Here is a 20,269-nt window from a genome sequence, read left to right as displayed (position 1 = left end):
CTCATGGTTAAAAGGAAAAATGGAAGTATAGACCATGACAACGGAAAGAAATCAAGGAGGAGTTTATTCACCATTGTACAACATTTATGTTGGAAGACAAACAATACTGTATGTATCGGGGCTGGTTTCTGCACAAGGTTTGGGGGAGAAGTCTCCCACATCTCCATAGACACCAGATTTCCCTGCAGTTTTCAAAATGCTCATTAAAATGACACATACTATGATCATCTTGAACATATAGGTTCTTAGTGTTAGCCGTTGTATTCGTATATCAACAGTAGTCTAAGGTCGTTTATTTAATACCTTGTTTAAATGTATATATTATTTACTAAACTTAAAGGGGCAATCTGCAGTTTGTTCATTTACTGTTGGACTTATACATTGATATGTACCCATTGATTCTTGAATATACCTTAGAAATGCTTAATAAGCTTAGTTCATCTGTCTAACCCCAAATATAAGTTTGTTTTACTTTTTTTTTATTGCAAACAAAGTAAACTATATAGCCTCAACATGGTTAAAACTATAATGTTGATGTCATGGATGGTCAGTCCTTGCAGCCATAGCTCTGTCTATGAATTTGAGAGTAGTTAGATTTCTCTAGCCCCATCTTTCAGTTTTTCACCAAAACGGGCAGGTAGGTTGGTGTGCTTTAAGAATGCATTATCTAGTGTTGTAACCTACAGTGCTCCTTTTCTGACAGAAATACAATGTCAAAAATATATCCAATTATTCAGTGTTTTTCTTTTGTTATAAAATATTTACAAATTACAATTTAACTAAAGGACTTGTGGATATCTTCAGTAGAAGTGTGGCACCTAACATTGCTGTGCAGAAATGACATACAAGTCTGAACCTGCATGCTTGAGCTAAAATGAAATGTCGCGTAAAATGTGTGACTGTGACAGAGCAGGAGGCGATTGCCTGGAGCGCTCTCTGCTTTTGAAAAGCAAAATGTTCTTTCATGATGAGTGGAGGAACCAAAAACTTAAAAGTAAAGGGGGGTTGATCCAGTCAAATCCACCTTGGCTCTAGAATACTGAAATCCACCTCTGCGTTTGATATGTGCGTTTTCCCTTTTGTAACTGTGGGGCAAACCGCCTGTGTCCGTAATGCAAGTTCCCGAACAGAATGCTCAAAACTGTAGGCACCTTGAGACGAGGTTGTGGCAGAGGGTAGGCTGCACATCAAAGGTCTCCTCTCTCACACACCTGCTGTTAGCAAAGCCAGCTGGACTCCTGATTGAGACTGACTGGAGAGTCGTGATCAGGTGGATTGATTGATCAGTCGTCGTTACAGTTTATTAGGAGGGAGGGGCTGCCTTAGTACTCCACAGTCACTGCTTTGGTCCTGAGGTATTCGTTAAGAGCATCCTCTCCTGCCGACAGAACAGAAGCACAGTTAAACGGTCAAACTCAAATCAAGCATGTTGTGCTCACAAGGCTATTCAAAGCTCCTTGTTCTTTGAACTATGGACTATGTTTCAAGAAAAAGAAAGGTAGGTAATGGAAAAGAAATGGAAATGTATTGATGACAGAACACCAACAAAAATCAGCATATGATATGATCCACATTCCAATATGAGTGTCCAACATGAAACCCCTTGCCTAAATGATTACATGATTAACCCCAGACTCACCAAGGTCTTTGCCGAAGCCGGACTGTTTGAAACCGCCGAACGGCGAGGCCACGTCGGTCTTGTTGTAAGTATTGACGAACACAGTCCCGGCGTCCAGCCTCTCACTCACGTACATGGCCTTGTTGATGTCACGCGTGAACACGCCGGACGCCAGGCCGAACTCGGTGTCGTTGGCTCTGTTTAGCACGCCATCTATGTCACTGAAGGTGAGAAAAAAGACATTGGTCAGGGTTGGGAACCACAAAGAGCTCTATTACTTGGGTCTGTGATGAAGAAAGGTTGTCTCTCTAAAGACCGAGGAGACGTACCCGTCTTTGAACTTGGACACCACCATGATGGGACCAAAGGACTCCTCTTTGGCGATGAACATGTGATCCTCCACGTCTGTGAACAGTGTGGGCTCCATGAAGAACCCTGGAGGGAAACCACATCACAGTGTAGTTAGCGATGATGATGAAGGTGGTGGGCTGAAACATTGCATTACAGTGGCCTCCAATTGTGTTGTACTGTCAGTATTCACTAACCAGTCTTATGTTACTAACTATTCAGCTATTGCGGTACATATACTATTTTATCCTACATATATACTACATATTATATCCACATACTGTCCACAATCCCATCATATACAGTTGAAGTCGGAAGTTTACATACACCTTAGCCAAATACATTTAAACTCAGTTTTTCACAATTCCTGACATTTAATCCTAGTAAAGATAACCTGTCTTAGGTCAGTTAGGATCACCACTTTATTTTAAGAATGTGAAATTAATAATAGTAGAGAGAATGATTTATGTCAGCTTTTATTTCTTTCATCACATTCCCAGTGGGTCAGACGTTTTTATACACTCAATTACGTGGGCTATACTCGGCCTTGTCCCGGGATGGTATGTTGGTGGTTGGAGATATCCCTCCAGTGGTGTGGAGGATGTGCTTTGGCAAAGTGGGCGGGGTTATATCCTACCTGTTTGACCCTGTCCGGGGGTTTCATCGGATGGGGCCACAGTGTCTCCTGACCCCTCCTGTCTCAGCCTCCTGTATTTATGCTGCAGTAGTTTATGTGTCGGGGGGCTAGGATCAGTCTGTCACATCTGGAGTATTTCTCTTGTCTTTTCCGGTATCCTGTGTGAATTTAAATATTCTCTCTCTAATTCTCTCTTTCTTTCTTTCTCTCTCTCGGAGGACCTGAGCCCTAGGACCATGCCTCAGGACTACCTGGCTTGATGACTCCTTGCTGTCCCCAGTTCACCTGGCCGTGCTGTTGCTCCAGTTCCAACTGTTCTGCCTGCAGCTATGGAACCCTGACCTGTTCACCGGACGTGCTACCTGTCCCAGACCTGTTGTCCCAGACCTGCTGGAACCCTGACCTATTCACCGGACATGCTACCTGTCCCAGACCTGCTGTTTTCAACTCTCTAGAGACAGCAGGAGCGGTAGAGATACTCTCAAAGATCGGCTATGAAAAAGCCAACTGACACTTACTCTTGTGTTACTGACTTGTTGCACCCTCGACAACTACTATGATTATTATTATTTGACAATGCTGGTCTTTTATGAACATTTGAACATCTAGGCCATGTGATGTTATAATCTCCACCCGGCACAGCCAGAAGAGGACTGGCCACCCCTCATAGCCTGGTTCCTCTCTAGGTTTCTTCCTAGGTTTTGGCCTTTCTAAGGAGTTTTTCCTAGCCACCGTGCTTCTACACCTGCATTGCTTGCTGTTTGGGGTTTTAGACTGGGTTTCTGTACAGCACTTTGTGATATCAGCTGATGTAAGAAGGGCTATATAAATACATTTGATTTGATTTGAATTAGTATTTGGTAGCATTGCCTTTAAATTGTTTAACTTTGGTCAAACGTTTCGGGTAGCCTTCCACAAGCTTCCCACAATAAGTTGGGTGAATTTGGGCCATTCCTCCTGACAGAACTGGTGTAACTGAGTCAGGTTTGTAGTTCTCCTTGCTCGCACACGCTTTTCAGTTCTGCCCACAAATTTTCTATAGGTTTGAGGTCAAGGCTTTGTGATGGCCACTCCAATACATTGACTTTGTTGTCCTTAAGCCATTTTGCCACAACCTTGGAAGTATGCTTGGGGTCATTGTCCATTTGGAAGACCCATTTTCGACCAAGCTTTAACTTCCTGACTGATGTCTTGAGATGTTTCTTCAACATATCCACATAATTTTCCATATTCATGATGCCATCTATTTTGTGAAGTGCACCAGTCCCTCCTGCAGCAAAGCACCCCCACAACATGATGCTGCCACCCCCGTGCTTCGCGGTTGGGATGGTGTTTTTCGGCTTGCAAGCCTCCCCCTTTTTCCTCCAAACATAACGATGGTCATTATGGCCAAACAGTTCTATTTTTGTTTCATCATACCAGAGGACATTTCTCCAAAAAGTACGATCTTTGTCCCCATGTGCAGTTGCAAACCGTAGTCTGGCTTTTTTATGGCGGTTTTGGAGCAGTGGCTTCTTCCTTGCTGAGCGGCCTTTCAGGTTATGTCGATATAGGACTCGTTTTAATGTGGATATAGATACCTTCAGCATCTTCACAAGGTCCTTTGCTGTTGTTCTGGGATTGATTTGCACTTTTCGCACCAAAGTACGTTCATCTCTAGGAGACAGAACGCGTCTCCTTCCTGAGCGGTATGATGGCTGTGTGGTCCCATGGTGTTTATACTTGCATACTATTGTTTGTACAGATGAACGTGGTACCTCCAGCCATGTTGAAATTGCTCCCAAGGATGAACCAGACTTGTGGAGCTCTACAATTTTTTTTCTGAGGTCTTGGCTGATTTCTTTTGATTTTCCCATGATGTCAAGCAAAGAGGCACTGAGTTTAAAGGTAGGCCTTGAAATACATCCACAGGTACACCTCCAATTGACTCAAATTATGTCAATTAGCCTATCAGAAGCTTCTAAAGCCATGACATCATTTTATGGAATTTTCCAAGCTGTTTAAAGGCACAGTCAACTTAGTGTATGTAAACTTCTGACCCACTGGAATTGTGATACAGTGGATTATAAGTGAAATAATCTGTCTGTAAACAATTGTTGCAAAAATTACTTGTGTCATGCACAAAGTAGATGTCCTAACCGACTTGGCAAAACTATAGTTTGTTAACAAGAAATTTGTGGAGTGGTTGAAAAATGAGTTTTAATGACTCCAACCTAAGTGTAGGTAAACCTCCGACTTCAACTGTATATATATATATATATATATATATATATATATATATATATATATACACACACACACACTCCGGACTGTGACAATGCTAATATTTCTATATTTCTTAATTCCATTCTTTTATTTATAGATTTGTGTTTATTGTTAGATATTACTGCACTGTTGTAGCTAGGAACACAAGCATTTCGCACCCACAATAACATCTGCTAAATACTGTGTACTGTGTATGCAACTTAAACAACTTGATTTGATTTTAACACAGGTTATTCTACTATAGCTACTTTGGTATGAGTGCATACTGTGATACTAAGATACTATAGTATTGAAAAGACACTGCTTCAAAAGTGTTTACCTGGCCTGTCCACCTGCTTGCCCCCGTACACCAGCGTGGCACCCTCCTTCATGCCCACCTCACAGTACTCCACCAGCTTGTCCATGTGGGCCTTGTGGTTCTGGGGCCCGTGGTCCGTGGAGCGGTGCAGAGGATCACCCACCTTCATCTTCTTTATCTCCTCCACCTGATGGGGGAAGAGGAGGGGAGACGGAGGAAGAGGAGGAATGCAAAGGCTATGACGAGGAAAAGGATCTTGAGAGACCCTTGAGCTATGCCACACGGAGACTCAGTTGTTGCGGGGTGGAGGAAACGGAGGAAGGGGAGGAAGAGGAAAAGTGTATTGTGGACTGTTGTGGGAGGGTTCAGGATGCTCACCACTCTCCTGATGTACTCGTCATGTATGGACTCCTCCACGAACAGGCGTCCAGCAGCGATGCAGTTCTCTCCTTTGTTGAAGAACACAGAACTCATACCCTGCAGAAAGGGAGATGGAGGGGAAGGGAATATGATGAAAATAAGAGCAGGTCAGATGAAGAAATTCGAAGACACAGGTATGAAGTCTCTCCTCTTTTCCTTCTTTCCCTCCCTCTCTCACCATGCGCACAGCCTTGTCCATGTCACAGTCGCTGAAGATGATGAGTGGAGACTTCCCTCCTAGCTCCAGAGAAACCTTCTTCAGGTTACTCAGCGCACAGCTGCAACAGGAAATGACACATGAGCATGAGCAGGAAGTAGCTCAATATCAGCCAATCAGGAATAAGTTGGGTCCCAGCCCCCTACTGTACCTTTTCATGATCTGTTTGCCGATAGGGGTGGAGCCTGTGAAGCCCAGTTTACGGATGTCCGGGTGGTCAGACATGCGCTGTCCCACCATCCCACCTATTAGAGAGATGGGGGATAGGGAGGTAGAGAGAGAGAGAAAGGGGTGAGAGGGCGGCAGGGGGAGAAAGGGTAGTAGAGATGGGGGGGAGAGGGTGGTAGATGGAGTGAGAGAAACAGAAAAATAAAGATTAGAATCAAAAACCTTATCTAATAAGTCACCCACATATCTCCTGGAGGACCTCTCCCTTCCCACAAGCGCTTGCTCCCTTGTGTCCTGTTACCTGAGCCCGGTACGATGTTGATGACTCCCTTGGGAATGCCAGCCTTCACAGTCAGCTCAGCAAACTTCAGGGCTGACAGAGGAGTAACCTTTTTGGACGAGAGCAGAAAGTGAGTGAAACACGTTCCTTGATGTGGACACGGGGAAACTCTTCAAGTGAATCAAATGTTCAGCAATGTGCAGTGCTAGAGATGCTATTTTAACGCGTCGGCCTGCAGAGAAGGGTTACGTTAGGTAGAGTTGTGTGACTGCCGTGTTACATAAGTTGTTCACCTGCTGGTATAAAATCTATGACTGAATCTGTTGTAACGTATGCAGGTGTATGTGTTCTCACCTGTGCAGGTTTCAGAACCAGTGTGTTTCCAGCAGCGAGGCAAGCGGCACTCTTCCATGCCAGCATCATGAGTGGGTAGTTCCAGGGAATGACGATGGCACACACACTGGCACCCAGGAAACACACAACACTCACCATGAGTGGGTGCCTCAGGTCAGCCAAACAACCAATGCTCAAACTAAAACCACTACTCATGAATCATGTTCATATCTAAATCCATATTGATATTCCCTGGTAGAGTTGTATGTGAACTCTGACCCCTTACCCCAGAGGTTCCTTCTTGGTGAAGGTCAGATTGCGATTGGGCCTGGCCTGGTTGATGGGTATCGTCTTGCCCTGTAGGAGACATGATATAATAGATATGATAAGATATGCATAGACTACTAGATCACTGAAAAAGATCTAGATAACTAGGTCAGGATTTGGCAAACGGAAATGTGAATGAAAAAGAAGTGGAGCCAGTTTCATCATACAAAACCCTCCAAACATCTTTATAAAACCCTCCAAACAAAAAAAGAAATGTCCTCTCACTGTCAACTGAGTTAATTTTCAGCAAACTTAACATGTGTAAATATTTGTATGAACATAAGATTCAACAACTGAGACATAAACTGAACAAGTTCCACAGACATGTGACTAACAGAAATTTTATAATGTGTCCCTGAACAAAGGGGGGGGGGGGGGTCAAAATCAAAAGTAACATTCAGTATCTGGTGTGACCACCAGCTACATTAAGTACTGCAGTGCATCTCCTCCTCATGGACTGCACCAAATTTACCAGCTCTTGCTGTGAGATGTTACCCCACTCTTCCACCAAGGCACCTGCAAGTTCCCAGACATTTCTGGGGGGAATGGCCTTAGCCCTCCCTCTCCGATCCAACAGGTCCCAGACTTGCTCAATGGGATTGAGATCCGGGCTCTTTGCTGGCCATGGCAAAACACTGACATTCCTGTCTTGCAGGAAATCATGCACAGAACGAGCAGTATGGTTGGTGGCATTGTCATGCTGGAGGGTCATGTCAGGATGAGCCTGCAGGAAGGGTACCACATGAGGGAGAAGGATGTCTTCCCTGCAATGCACAGCATTGAGATTGCCTGCAATGACAACAAGCTCAGTCCGATGATGCTGTGACACACTGTCCCAGACCATGACGGACCCTCCACCTCCAAATTGATCCCGCTCCAGAGTACAAGCCTTGGTGTAACGCTCATTCCTTCAATGATAAACGCGAATCCGACCATCACCCCTGGTGAGACAAAACTGTGACTCGTCAGTGAAGAGGACTTTTTGCCAGTCCTGTCTGGTCCAGCAACGGTGGGTTTGTGCCCATAGGCAACGTTGTTGCCGGTGATGTCTGGTGAGGACCTGCCTTACAACAGGCCTACAAGCCCTCAGTCCAGCCTCTCTCAGCCTATTGCAGACAGTCTGAGCACTGATGGAGGGATTGTGTGTTCCTGGTGTAACTCGGGCAGTTGTTGTCACCATCCTGTACCTGTCCCGCAGGTGTGATGTTCGGATGTACCGATCCTGTGCAGGTGTTGTTACACGTGGTCTGCCACAGCGAGGACGATCAGCTGTCCGTCCTGTCTCCCTGTAGCGCTGTCTTAGGTGTCTCACAGTACGGACATTGCAATTTCTTGCCCTGGCCACATCTGCAGTCCTCATGACTCCTTGCAGCATGCCTAAGGCATGTTCACGCAGATGAGCAGGGACACTGGGCATCTTTCTTTTGGTGTTTTTCAGAGTCAGTAGAAAGGCCTCTTTAGTGTCCTAAGTTTTCATAACTGTGACCTTAATTGCCTACCATCTGTAAGCTGTTAGTGTCTTAACGACCGTTCCACAGGTGCATGTTCATTAATTGTTTATGGTTCATTGAACAAGAATGGGACACAGTGTTTAAGTCCTTTACAATGAAGATCTGTGAAGTTATTTTGATTTTTACGAATTATCTCTGAAAGACTGAAAAAGGGACGTTTCTTTTTTTGCTGAGATTATTTCACATATCTGGTCTGTGCAGGTGAAACTGTACCTGGATCTTGTCGCACCAGCCGGCAAAGTAGCGGAAGGTCTGGATGGACATGCCTACGTGGGTCTTCAGGGCCAGGGTATAGACAGCTCCAGAGTCTATGGACTCTATGGTGGCCAACTCCTCCTGGTGCTCCTCCATAAGGTCAGCCAGCCTGGTAGGGAGGGGAGGTCAACAAGAGAGATGGAGGTAGGTTCATGGGTCCACTGGCAGTCTTTGTCCTCAAAATATATTATTGTTGTATAAATGGATATAAATCTGCACTATATAAACAAGTTCCCTGATAGTAACTATACTCCATAATGAGTCGAGGCAGAACTCCACCAGGCCTCTAGGAGGCGCTATAGGCTTGGTGCTCACTTATACAGTAGGGTGCCACGATCTCTAGGGTTCATCCTGCCCCAGGGGCCAACCTGAAAGGCCTCTTTGGCTGCTGCTACCGCCCGGTCCACATCTCCCACTGATGCGTAGGCTACCTTACAGATCACCTAGGGAAAAGGGTTAACATTTAATGAAGTACCAATACAATAATGTCCACAAGTATGTATATCAGTGTGTATGTGAGAGTGTATATCGAAGTCTGATAGATGAGTAATAGTAGGGTGTGTGTGTGTGTGTGTGTTCAGGTGTTTCTGTTTAGCATTACAACTCACAGAGCCATCGGCAGGGTTGACGGTATTGGCGGTCTTGCCGTTCTCGGCGTCCTCAAACTTGCCATTGATGAAACACTGCCAAGGCATCTTCACCGTCATGTTGTTGACGTCTTTGGTTGCCTGGGAACCAAACCGTGACAGTGGCATAACATTACACGTCAAAGACAAATTACAGATCCAACTGTGTCTCATAAACATGTGTATATGTGTGATATAAACACTTGAAAATACAAGTGGAAAGTGAGTGGGAAACAGTATGTTTCTCATCATCATCAATAATAACCCCATCTGTGTTCTATATGACTAGCCTGGTCCCAGATCAGATTGTACTGTATTGCCAACTCCTATGTTCATTAATTGTGGTGCCTTGCCAACTCCTATGATCATTGTTGCACAACTGACCATAGGAGTTGGCAAGACAGCACAAACTGATCTGGGACCAGGCTACTGTATGACAGTTGTTTGTCTGACTCACATAGTCGATGACCATCTCCTCCTCCCGGTCCTCCCCCCTCAGCCTTCTCACAAACATCTGGATGAAGTCCTGGAAGGTGGTGGCCATGTACACATCCTCATTTTGCAGCTGCAACCCTGCACACTTCTGCTTGATCTCCTCCACCAGCCTGGGGAGAGGATGGGGATATAGCAGAGTTTATGAAGGGTCATAGTGAGGTTATGTCCGGTCATAGGAGACTATGTCACTCAGGGGTCAACTAGGGTCACAAAAGTCACCCTGATGATCAAAAGCTGATCACTGTTAATAAAATATAGAACAAAAAAACTCTAGGTCAAGTGAAGGAAATGAAGGGTTAAACCAGGCCAATGCCAGTGAAAGCATACCCTCACCTGACCACGTCCATAGAAGCAGCTCCCGACTTGAAGAAGTCTGTGGTTTCCTCAATGGCAGCAACGTTGCTCAGAATGCCTTTCCAGATGTCCTGGAGCGACAACACACCGAATCAGTGGAGCTAATTGAACAGCTTCTATCTGAATCATGCATGTGCAACATGGCGGTATACTAAGTAACAGATTCTGTTGTAGTAGAGTCAAACTATCACACAAGGCTATGTGGAAGCCTTCAGAGATCCAATGAGAGACGTACTCGTATCTCCTCTGCCATCTTCTTCTCGTCATCAGTCAGCTCCACGCTGGCGGTGTCTCCTGAAGAGAAGTACTTAGCAGCAGAGATCATCTTCCCATCCTCAAACTGCAGGTTCTTCACCATCAGCTGTGGAGGAACCAGAGGAGGGAGAGGGTGAGGCGAGGGAGAAGGAGGAGAGGCAACAAATAGTTAGGGTTAGGCCTGAGCTATGTCTTAATGACTAAACTGGAGAAATCATTCACAAAATGAACATTAGAAGCCATCGGAGGTTGCTAGATACAGTGCTCCATGTTACAGCAAGACACTAGACACTTGGCTGAATCCTTGTTCATTTCCCATTGATCTCATTTTCCGTGACTCACCGCTTTGCTATCTGACCCGTACAGAACCAGGCCGTCCTTGGTGACGACACCAGCTTGGGACGCCCCCTCTATCTCCAGGGCCTGACCGGCTGGCACCGACTCTCCCAGCATGGACGACCCGTACAGAGTCACAGTCTAAGGAGGGAGAGGACACGGGTTCGATTGACATACTGCCAATGAGACAGACAGACAGACAGACAGACAGACAGACAGACAGACAGACAGACAGACAGACACAGACACAGAGTAATACAGAAACAGAACATTGGACACTACGTACAGTTCATACACACACTGTAAATGTAATTGTGTGTGTGTGTGCGAGTGTGTGTTTTAGGGAACGCACCTGACCATCAATGACCGTCCACGCCCCGGGGACTTTGTCGTGGCCGCGGATCCAGTTGTGGATAGCCTCTGCCGGCTGGGCGAGGTTGACCTGGAGGAGAGAAAGAAGATGGTGAGGAAGAAAATCTTCCTTTTCTAGGAATCAGGGGCAGGCCAAACAGTTGGCTGCTTATTATGCAACACTCGGAAGAGGGACCTTAAAAATACCCACCCACTCGCCAGTACTATAGGCTCTAGTAAGTTAACACTCTCCCCACCCCCTCAACCCCCCCCCCCCCCCCCCCCCCCCCCCCCCTTTAGACAACCCCTCATCCCATTATTGGCCCTAGTACATCACCATCTCGCTAAACAGGACTTTTCCAAACTGAGTAATGAACGGACGTATTGTGGAATGAAATGGCCACAAATTGAGCAACATCAAACTGCCCTAAACAGTTTTCAGGAGAAAACACAATCATTTGGGCAAAAAAGTGACAGGACAGGAAATAATTTGAATTGTTATTTCCTAACATGATATTTCACTTAGTTTCCTTCATTCCAGGTGACGCTGTTTCACACCCACATTCAGTATCTCACCTTGGAGTTGGACTTCTTCTGGATACCCTCGTAGCTGGCCTCTTCCTCTGTCTGGGGGACACGTGGGGCCTTCCCATCAGCGATCAGCTGCACTGACTCCACCTGCACCACAGGAATACACCAAGCGATGTCAGTGTGTTACGTGTTACAGCAGTGGGACTGTGATACGTTTTATCCTGACTGTGATCTGACGATGGTGCGTTGCTACGGTTACCATGGCCTTGATGCCCTCTGGAAAGAGGAAGCGATTGTACAGGGAGTCCACCGTGTCGTTGGGTTCCACAGGACACTCTCTCTGGAGCAGGATGGGACCCGTGTCCAGACCATCATCAGCCCAGAAGATGGAGAACCCAGCCTTCTTATCCCCCTGGATCAGAGTCCTGAGGAGGACACAGGACACAGAACCAGGTCAGACACAGAACCCACGTCATGCATAGAACCATGCAGGTGACCATGCAGGTCACTCATGGAATCGGGTCATGCATAAAACCAGGAACTAAACCGTGACAATTTTTTTGGACCAGTATTGACATAGCAAAATACTCCAGCAGCAACAGGATTTGAACACTTAGTTAATAATGCTGCTAGATCGGTGATTAAACTATTAGCTGGAAAAAAAGTAGGCTACGTGAAAAGTGCAATAATGTTAATATAACCGTGTGTGTACAGGTTTTCAGTGAATTTATGTCAATCACGAAGCTCATCAGACACAGATCAGTGTCAAATATTGGCTAAATCCACACAGCTGTTCACACACAGAGACGTACATAGACACGCGCGCACACACACCCGACACGGATAACAGGAACCGAGAATAGATAAGGGTAGGAAAAAGATAACACAAACTGTACTCAGCCAAACACATTACAAACAGTTCATCCCCAAACCAGACCAGTTAGATAGCACCACTCTCACTCCTACTCAGCTCTCCAGCAAGTGTTTAACTATATAGGCAAGGCACACACTAAAGACTGTACACTGGTCACGGTTACGTATTGACAACAGCTGAAATGACCACATGTTCCTCTGCACTTGACCGTCTCCATAGGGTCATAGTGTCTACGGCAGTGATCCTGTGTTGGCCTATTTCAAGAGTCAAGCACACTTGTTATTCTGTCTGTCTTCTCTGGTGGTCAGTTTAGGCCTGGCTCACCCACACACCCCTTAACAGGCTAACCCTTGACCTATCAACTTCGTGGTCAAGTTTCTTCACTTCACTTCACTTCACAGACAGACAGACAGACAGACAGACAGACAGACAGACAGACAGACAGACAGACAGACAGACAGACAGACAGACAGACAGACAGACAGACACCCCCATACCCCACCACACACGCCTATAAACCTTAATCCTCTCACTATCCTAAAACCCTTTCTTTCTCCTCTCCCTCCCTCACCAGTTGATGGCGGAGGCCCCGCGGTGCAGGGGCAGGATGGAGGGGTGGTAGATGATGGATCCGTGGGCCGGGTGGTCGATCACGTTCATGGGGATGAACTGGGAGCAAAAGGGCATGACGTTGAGCTCAGCCCCCACCGCCTTGTAGGCCTCCACTACTTCCGGGATGGGCTTCCCTTTGACACGCCACCGCGGGAACTTAAAGACCGGCGTCCCGTCCTTCTCTGCCACTACCGCTGGTGGGGGGTGGGGGTAGTAACAGAGATTTGATGACTTTGACAAATATTGTATTCTTTATCTATCTTGTAAATTGGTAGGTAATCATAAAGATAGTCAGGAAGACAGGAATGATAGAACATTACAACATCTCTATATTTTCTCTGTTAGTTTAGACTAGTTTTTCCGTTTGTACAGTGTACAGTGAGTGTGTATCTCAGTTGATCTGTGTGACCGTTATCTGTTTGATCTGGGTGTGTGTTGGGGTTGATTCTGAATTGCTCTTTAATTTAAATTAAATTCTTGAATTTGAATTGGCCACACCCCCACATGAAGCAGAATTTGAATAGAATTTGAATGAAAGGAAGTAGAATTTAATTAAATTCAATTGGATTATTTATTCTACACATCACCATAGTAATGTTTATTTTGATATCATGTACGGTTACCACTACCATGTAGCATAAGGTTGAAACATTCTCCTAAAACAATTTAAAATAATTAATGGTCTGGATATATTCAAAGACATTGTTGTGGGTTGTCTATAATAATTCATCATTTTCTTAGTGTTTTTAAATATCAGATCACTGCAGTATGGAAGGGAACTGTCACAGCTGTCGTGGAAGAGAGAATGGGACCAAGGCGCAGCGGGTTGCGTGCTCAACATATTTATTTATAATAATGAGAACACCACGGAAAAACAATAAACAAACTAACGACAGGAACAGAGAAGCAGGCTCAACAAAAGCAGTGCTCACAAACAACTACCCACAAGTGACAAACAAAAACACACACCTATTTATAGGACTCCCAATCAGAGGCAACTAGAAACACCTGCCTCCAATTGAGAGTCCAGCACCCAACCTACACATAGAAAACTACCCTAGAACATACACAACACAAACCCTCTGCCACGTCCTGACCAAAACTAATACAATTACTCCCTCTGCTGGTCAGGACGTGACAGGAACAATCTAACATCTCATGACAATGAAAAATACTGTTTGACATCTTTGAGTTATAATCAAACTAATATTTGAAATGGTATGTGAATTCTTTGCATTAATAAGTAGCATATCCTGTTGATAAAAGACTTCTCATATGAATGATTGAGGTTTCACGTCTCAGTTGAATTGCTTTGAATTAAATTCAAATCAAATGCTGCTTCCTGTGGTGTGTGGCCAATTCAAATTCAATTCACAGTTTAAATTAAATTAAATTCGGAAATGTAGAATTGACCCCAACCCTGGTGTGCGTGGGGGTTCCGGTCTTCCCCAGTTCCAGGACACAGCCTGCTCCACTCCCCTATTGGGGTTAGGGTCACATGAAACCCACACTTTGGCCCCACCTGCTCCACCCAAATTAAATTACACACACACGCTGATGGGAGGGGTGGGACAGGACAGGTGGCTGGCCCGGGGGCACACGGTCCATCTCACGGTGCGTGCGTGCGTCGGTGTGTGTGTGTGTGTGTGTGTGTGTGTGTGTGTGTGTGTGTGTGTGTGTGTGTGTGTGTGTGTGTGTGTGTGTGTGTGGTAAAGGCCTGGACACGTGGAGTTGTTGGCCTCATCCAGCCAGCTGTCCTAATCTGGGTGCTAAGCATGGTAGTAGCCTCATAATACTGGAAGGCCATGCTTTATGTCATGGCAATAAGTGATGTGTTAGAGACTGTTGGACTCACAGACGGTTAGGCTAATAGAGACATTTTCTGTTTACCATCCAACGTTACATTCGAGTGATGCGGGACGTTGACAAACTTAACAGCGAGTGAATGTTGACCATGAAAACATGCAGGACTGGTGGCTATAGCACATTATTCTTCTGGCTTTATCTAACTCTATTGTTCATATTTTACCTTGACTTGCTAGCTTGCTAGGTAATCATGACATCTGCGATGCTGTAGACGATAACCATCTGATTCCGTGTTTGTTAACTTGTACGCGCTGAAGTTGCATGGGATCGTATCCACTGCTAGGTCAACGAAGAGGTTTCTGATGACTGTGCGTGCAACTTTTCATGAAGAGGGAAATGGGTCTATAGATGTGACATTACACCATCATTACATTGTCAAGTAAACACTTAAACAGTAGGCAAAAAATACCCACAATCAAACCATCTGCTTGGTAAATACTTTGCCTCAGACTAATAACCGGCAAATCAAATGTGAAACAATGTTTTACTCAAATGTTTGACCATATTGTGCAACAAGGTTTCCTTTACGGTACCTGTGTCCAGCAATTCAGGCGCTGGTCCTCTGCCAGATCATGGGAACTCATAGGGGAATGTTATTTTTTACAGGGATGGCAAAAAATCGTAATAACATAGAGATCTGTTTCCCTGGCCAAACGATACAAACCTCTCCATCCTGTGCCAAGAACTCAGTGGGCCGCTGTTTAACTTCACTGCAGAGCAGAGGAGGATGGTGGGAGTAGCTATAGGAGGACAGGCTCATTGTAATGACTGGAATGGGCTCATTACAATGAGCCTGTCCTTCTATAGCTTCTCCCACCAGCCTCTTCTGCAGCAGAGTCAGGCTGAACTGAAGTTAGGCTAAATCAGGCTAAATCAGGGTAATAGGGACGAACAGGGTTTAGTCAGGGGTGCGTATCTCCCCTGTGTGTGGTTGTTTGTTTGCCTAGCAAGGACGCAGTGGCGTTAAACAAAGGATATTGTCCCATCTAGTCAGTTATTCTCTCTATTGAGAGAGAGGATAGAGCAATGCAGAGATACAATGAAGAAAGGGGAAGGAGGGAGAAGCACAGAACAAGGACCCTTGCCGTCTCAGCTGATGCCTGCTGGGTAAAATAATGTGCATCATATCAAACCAGCCGCGGCGACACAGATGGCGGCAGACTTTTCACCTCAGTGCTGCTCCTCTGGGTCGACTCAGGGCCTCTCCCTACTAAATCAATGGGCCCACAGTCCCGGGGCTAAGTCCCGGGGCTAACGCTGGGCATAAAGGTACAGGAGCCTTACAGAGTCAACACGGATCTACCTCCCTCGCTGACAGGGACAGTCAGGTCATCAGGGACACCACTGAAGCCATTACATCTCATTTAGAAAAGTGACTGGGAGTAATCATTTACACAAACTCCACTAACTCGGTTAGACCGTGGGAGTCTGGGAGAGGACAGACTGGATCATGACTGAGCCCATGCAGATGGTAACAATGTAAAGAGGTGGCCATGCTCTGGTGAGGATGTAAGCATACCACTTCCATAAATGCTTTGCTGCAATATTCATTCACTGAGTCATGAGAGAGAGAGAGAGAGAGACTCCCCCTCCAGTCATCACCAGCGTGTCAATACTTACCCAGAGGGTCTGCCTTGCCATCCCTATCTGGCACAGTGAACACGCCCACCACCTTATGGCCCTGCTTCCGTAGGTTGGTGTACACTTCCTGTCCAAACAGGCTCTGGCCAATCAGAGCCAGTCTCAGCTTATTTTGGTAATAATTCTGGAGGAAACAGGAGAGAAGAAAGAGCATGTAAGTTACCCGAGTGGTAAAAACTATTTCTCACGCACAACAAGAATAGCCTATACTGTACTGGTGGGTTTTAACATCAAAACACATAGTTTTCCTCCATATCCCTCAGGCTTTGAACCAATATGACTGAATACTGATGGAGACAAACTCCAACTTTCAATTGGACCATACCCATGTCCATGACCAATATTCAACTTCACATCTAACATCCCTCGTGTTGAGTATATATAGACATTTTGTAACGTTGAAAAGCATTTACACTACTCTTTCCCTCTCCATTGCCAAGTTTTTTAAAGTTTCTGGCAGCCAGACTGGCCCAATGGGCAATAAATCTTGGTCCTCTGGGAGAGAGAGTGGTCTGAAATGCTATTGGCTACAGAGAGCACAACCCCCTCCTCCAACTAGAATGAATGCTCAAGTAAGTTCAAATGGCTACTCCAATCAGTGTCTGTCTGGAAGTTCATGTGAAAATGGAGTTTCAAGTTTCCTATGCCGAAATAGACCAGGAAGAAAGTAACTCTATAGAGGTTCATGTGTAATAACAACATAATACATGTTAAGACAATGTGTTATTCAGTTGTTATAGCCTAATGTAAACAGCTCCTGTGAAGGCTTACACCCAGACAGGCATGGTAGGCTGTACTTCTCCAGCCCTGAGTGACTACTTATCATCCGGATAAAACGGCCATGATAAGAGATGCATTTCTGGCGTTACATTGTAACCATCTACAGTAGCAGTTTGATAGGGGACGGTGTTGTTTACACAACACCTACAAAACCATATCGTAGCAGTCCATTTTCCATGTCAGTCGAATTATAGGCAGTTCGTTGCGGGTATGTGGACTTCTGGATAGTGTGTTGCTAAGCCGCTCTGCTCAGCTGTATGTGGTCTCTCGTTCAGCTGATGCAACTCCCCACGAACCGTACAGTGGAAATAAATCGTGCAGCGATGGAGAAGCGTGCATAACGTGGCAATTGACAAAGACATGCCTTTCTTTGTATGGTTGTTAAAATACATAGTACATAATATACATTCGCCTTTATAGTAATAACTTGAATAATGCTGCATATATGCAGGTATAAAACAAGAGAACTGTCAAGCATGCATCATATTTTGATTAGATTGTAGGCTACTGTGAGTGTGTCCTGTGCACACCCAGGCATTGACAGATCTGAGACCAAGTCATTCATTGATTGTAACATATGAAGATGACTCAATTCGAACCTGATAGATATTCATGCACCAGAACAACAATGACAACATCGTGTGAATCAGCTGGCAAGCAATCAGGATTCTCCATAGTGACAAAGGGGAAGGCAGGGGGGGACACAGAGGGTATAGCGGATGCAACGTACACAATGTTACTTACAGAACTGGTAGAGAATTTCCTAATGATTCGGTTCGCTGTCCACAACATGATGGCTGTATTAATTAACACAAATTAAAACACAACAGAATTAGTCCAACGTGGTCTGGGGACGTGTGGGAGCTCCTGATGCCACACACACCTGCCTCGCAATGACAGCGGTACGAGCAAGCCCCAGCCAGCTTATACCCGACAACCGGCGTGTGCACGAGGTACTGTCTACGTGCGCGCTCACGCATCCTACTACTTCCTTCAACGAGCTACGCATGTATTTGACATTTCGGTGCGTTTGACAGCAAGTCTTTCGCATTTGTATCTGTTACCAAGGGTAAACGATATAAAAAAAAAATCCTGGTGTTGTAGTAAGAACTGCTGTTCGACATGAATTATGCGTGCTACCTGTGGAATATAGTTGTCCTTTTATCAAAAGACCACGAAACCGGCTCGTTAAAAAAAAAAAAAACGTTAGGTTCGTCTCTCTTGAATGGGTTATGACGAGTAGGCTACTATTACATTGTAATTACATTGTAATCAAATATAACTAGCAGCCATTATGTTGTATTTTAGGTTGGTGCATTTTATACAAAAGTATCTGTATTATTTTATTTCAATGTTTATCAAAATAATACAACCACACACACACGTCAGTATCAGACCATATGTAAGTGTGATTGTTTAGTTATTCATTTAATTTCATCCATTCACTACAGGCCCAGGTCTGGACAGCTTTTCCATTTCAGGAAAACCATCGATGTGTAAACACATTCAGACCTCTGCTTAACTCCCTGATGGAAAACTAGAGCAGGGCAGTTCTCTCTGGGTAGTAGTGGAAGGAACCCCAAACATTCACAACAAGGTGCTTTAAACACTCCACAGTTATGCCCTCTCCTGTGTGGAAATTGTTTAACGTGAAGAATTATGCATTTGTATTGTTTATGAGTGAGGACAATTGTATCCGTATCAAAGTGATTTGTTGTTCTGTAATTCAGATTCGAGTTTCTGTAAAGCAGAATCAATCATGTCTCCATTTCAACATACAGTATCTTCTATCTTCCATTGTAGGCAGACTCAGTTGGTTCAAAGTTCAAATATTAGAACGCACCAGTACTTTACTCTGTGTGTTGCCTAGCTATATCAGCGAACACACCTGCTGCTGTGACTCCCATAGTGAATGAGCTCTGATCAAACATTCTTCTACCCCCGTCCACACTGAACTGCCTGGCACAGGTTCCCCCATGCCAAGGTCAACAGGGTTACTTCTCAGTATGAAGAGATGTGCAAGCAAGGATGAACCCCACACACACACACACACCCACTGACCCACACGTGCATGCATACACACAAAATGTCTACTGATATCACTGTGGTCATCTGCCTTTGACCCCTAATGCCCTCTATAAGCCTGCTGATTTCCAATGGGATACTGTATTACTGATTTGTATCCATGTCATAGTCATGACAACAGTGTAGCTTTTTATCATTTTTGGAAATAATCTTAGTACCTAAATGTAATATGTTGTCTTGTTTGCCTACAATGTATCCTCGTGTCAAAGTTGAAAATGTCACGAGGGAAACATAAGGCTCTCCTCTGTATCACCCATGCTCCATATGATAAAGAGCAATGTATCAGTGGGGATTAAAAAAAAAATTCAGCTGTCACAAAAGAACAGTGTTTGGAAGGACAAATTAAACAATGCATGCGACAATATATTTCCATTTTAAACGTTGACACGAGGCTACATTGTAGGCACAGATCAGTGAGTCAGTCTCCCCTACTATTTACTAAATGAAGAATTGGAAGACCCCCCCCCCCCCCCCCCCGCTGAGGGCTGAAGGGATCCGTCAACAACAAGCAGTAAAGAAGCCAAGGCTGGCAAAGGAAGGAGGCGGAGGAGGGAAGAAAACATAAAATATAGATAGAGGTGAGCTTTGAAGGGTCTATTATACAGGGTGTGTGTGTGTGCTGTGAGGGAGCCATATTGCTGGGATCAGTGTCACAACTCCACGTCACTGGAGAGGGTCTGGAGGGATGCCAGCTGCTGTTTACAAGGCTACAAGCCCCACAGCACAGTGTTCACATGCGTTTGATACTGGTCTGCTGACGCTTCATAGGGACGGAATCCCCTCCAA

The 20,269-nt window shown here is 45.1% G+C and overlaps 1 protein-coding gene across 1 annotated transcript; it reads right to left on the bottom strand.

The window, feature by feature from the left end:
* Positions 1–47: 47 nt before the first annotated feature.
* Positions 48–18,333, bottom strand: LOC115180207 (mitochondrial 10-formyltetrahydrofolate dehydrogenase). The gene is made up of 23 exons (XM_029742107.1): positions 18,143–18,333; positions 16,598–16,742; positions 13,071–13,305; positions 11,885–12,050; positions 11,671–11,772; positions 11,096–11,185; positions 10,750–10,884; positions 10,388–10,513; positions 10,132–10,223; positions 9,761–9,908; positions 9,286–9,405; positions 8,993–9,120; positions 8,636–8,786; positions 6,871–6,941; positions 6,606–6,711; positions 6,273–6,360; positions 5,955–6,048; positions 5,765–5,864; positions 5,545–5,643; positions 5,188–5,353; positions 1,948–2,053; positions 1,640–1,839; positions 48–1,378 (listed from the first exon to the last, which is right to left on the bottom strand). The coding sequence occupies exons 1-23, from the start codon at positions 18,188–18,190 to the stop codon at positions 1,323–1,325; spliced, it is 2,772 nt and encodes a 923-aa protein (XP_029597967.1). The 5' UTR covers positions 18,191–18,333; the 3' UTR covers positions 48–1,322.
* Between the last annotated feature and the right edge of the window lie 1,936 nt (positions 18,334–20,269).

This window comes from Salmo trutta, chromosome 40 (genome assembly GCF_901001165.1).
Source record: "Salmo trutta chromosome 40, fSalTru1.1, whole genome shotgun sequence".
NCBI lineage: Eukaryota > Metazoa > Chordata > Actinopteri > Salmoniformes > Salmonidae > Salmo > Salmo trutta.
This window is presented reverse-complemented; position numbering and strand designations above follow the sequence as displayed.

Coding starts and splice junctions, on each gene's coding strand:
- LOC115180207 (XM_029742107.1), bottom strand. CDS start 18,190: ATGTTGTGGACAGCGAACCGAATCATTAGGAAATTCTCTACCAGTTCT. Junction 6,712..6,870: donor ACCAAGAAGGAACCTCTGGG/GTAAGGGGTCAG, acceptor CCTGGGTGCCAG/TGTGTGTGCCATCGTCATTC. Junction 1,840..1,947: donor GTGTCCAAGTTCAAAGACGG/GTACGTCTCCTC, acceptor TCTCACCTTCAG/TGACATAGATGGCGTGCTAA.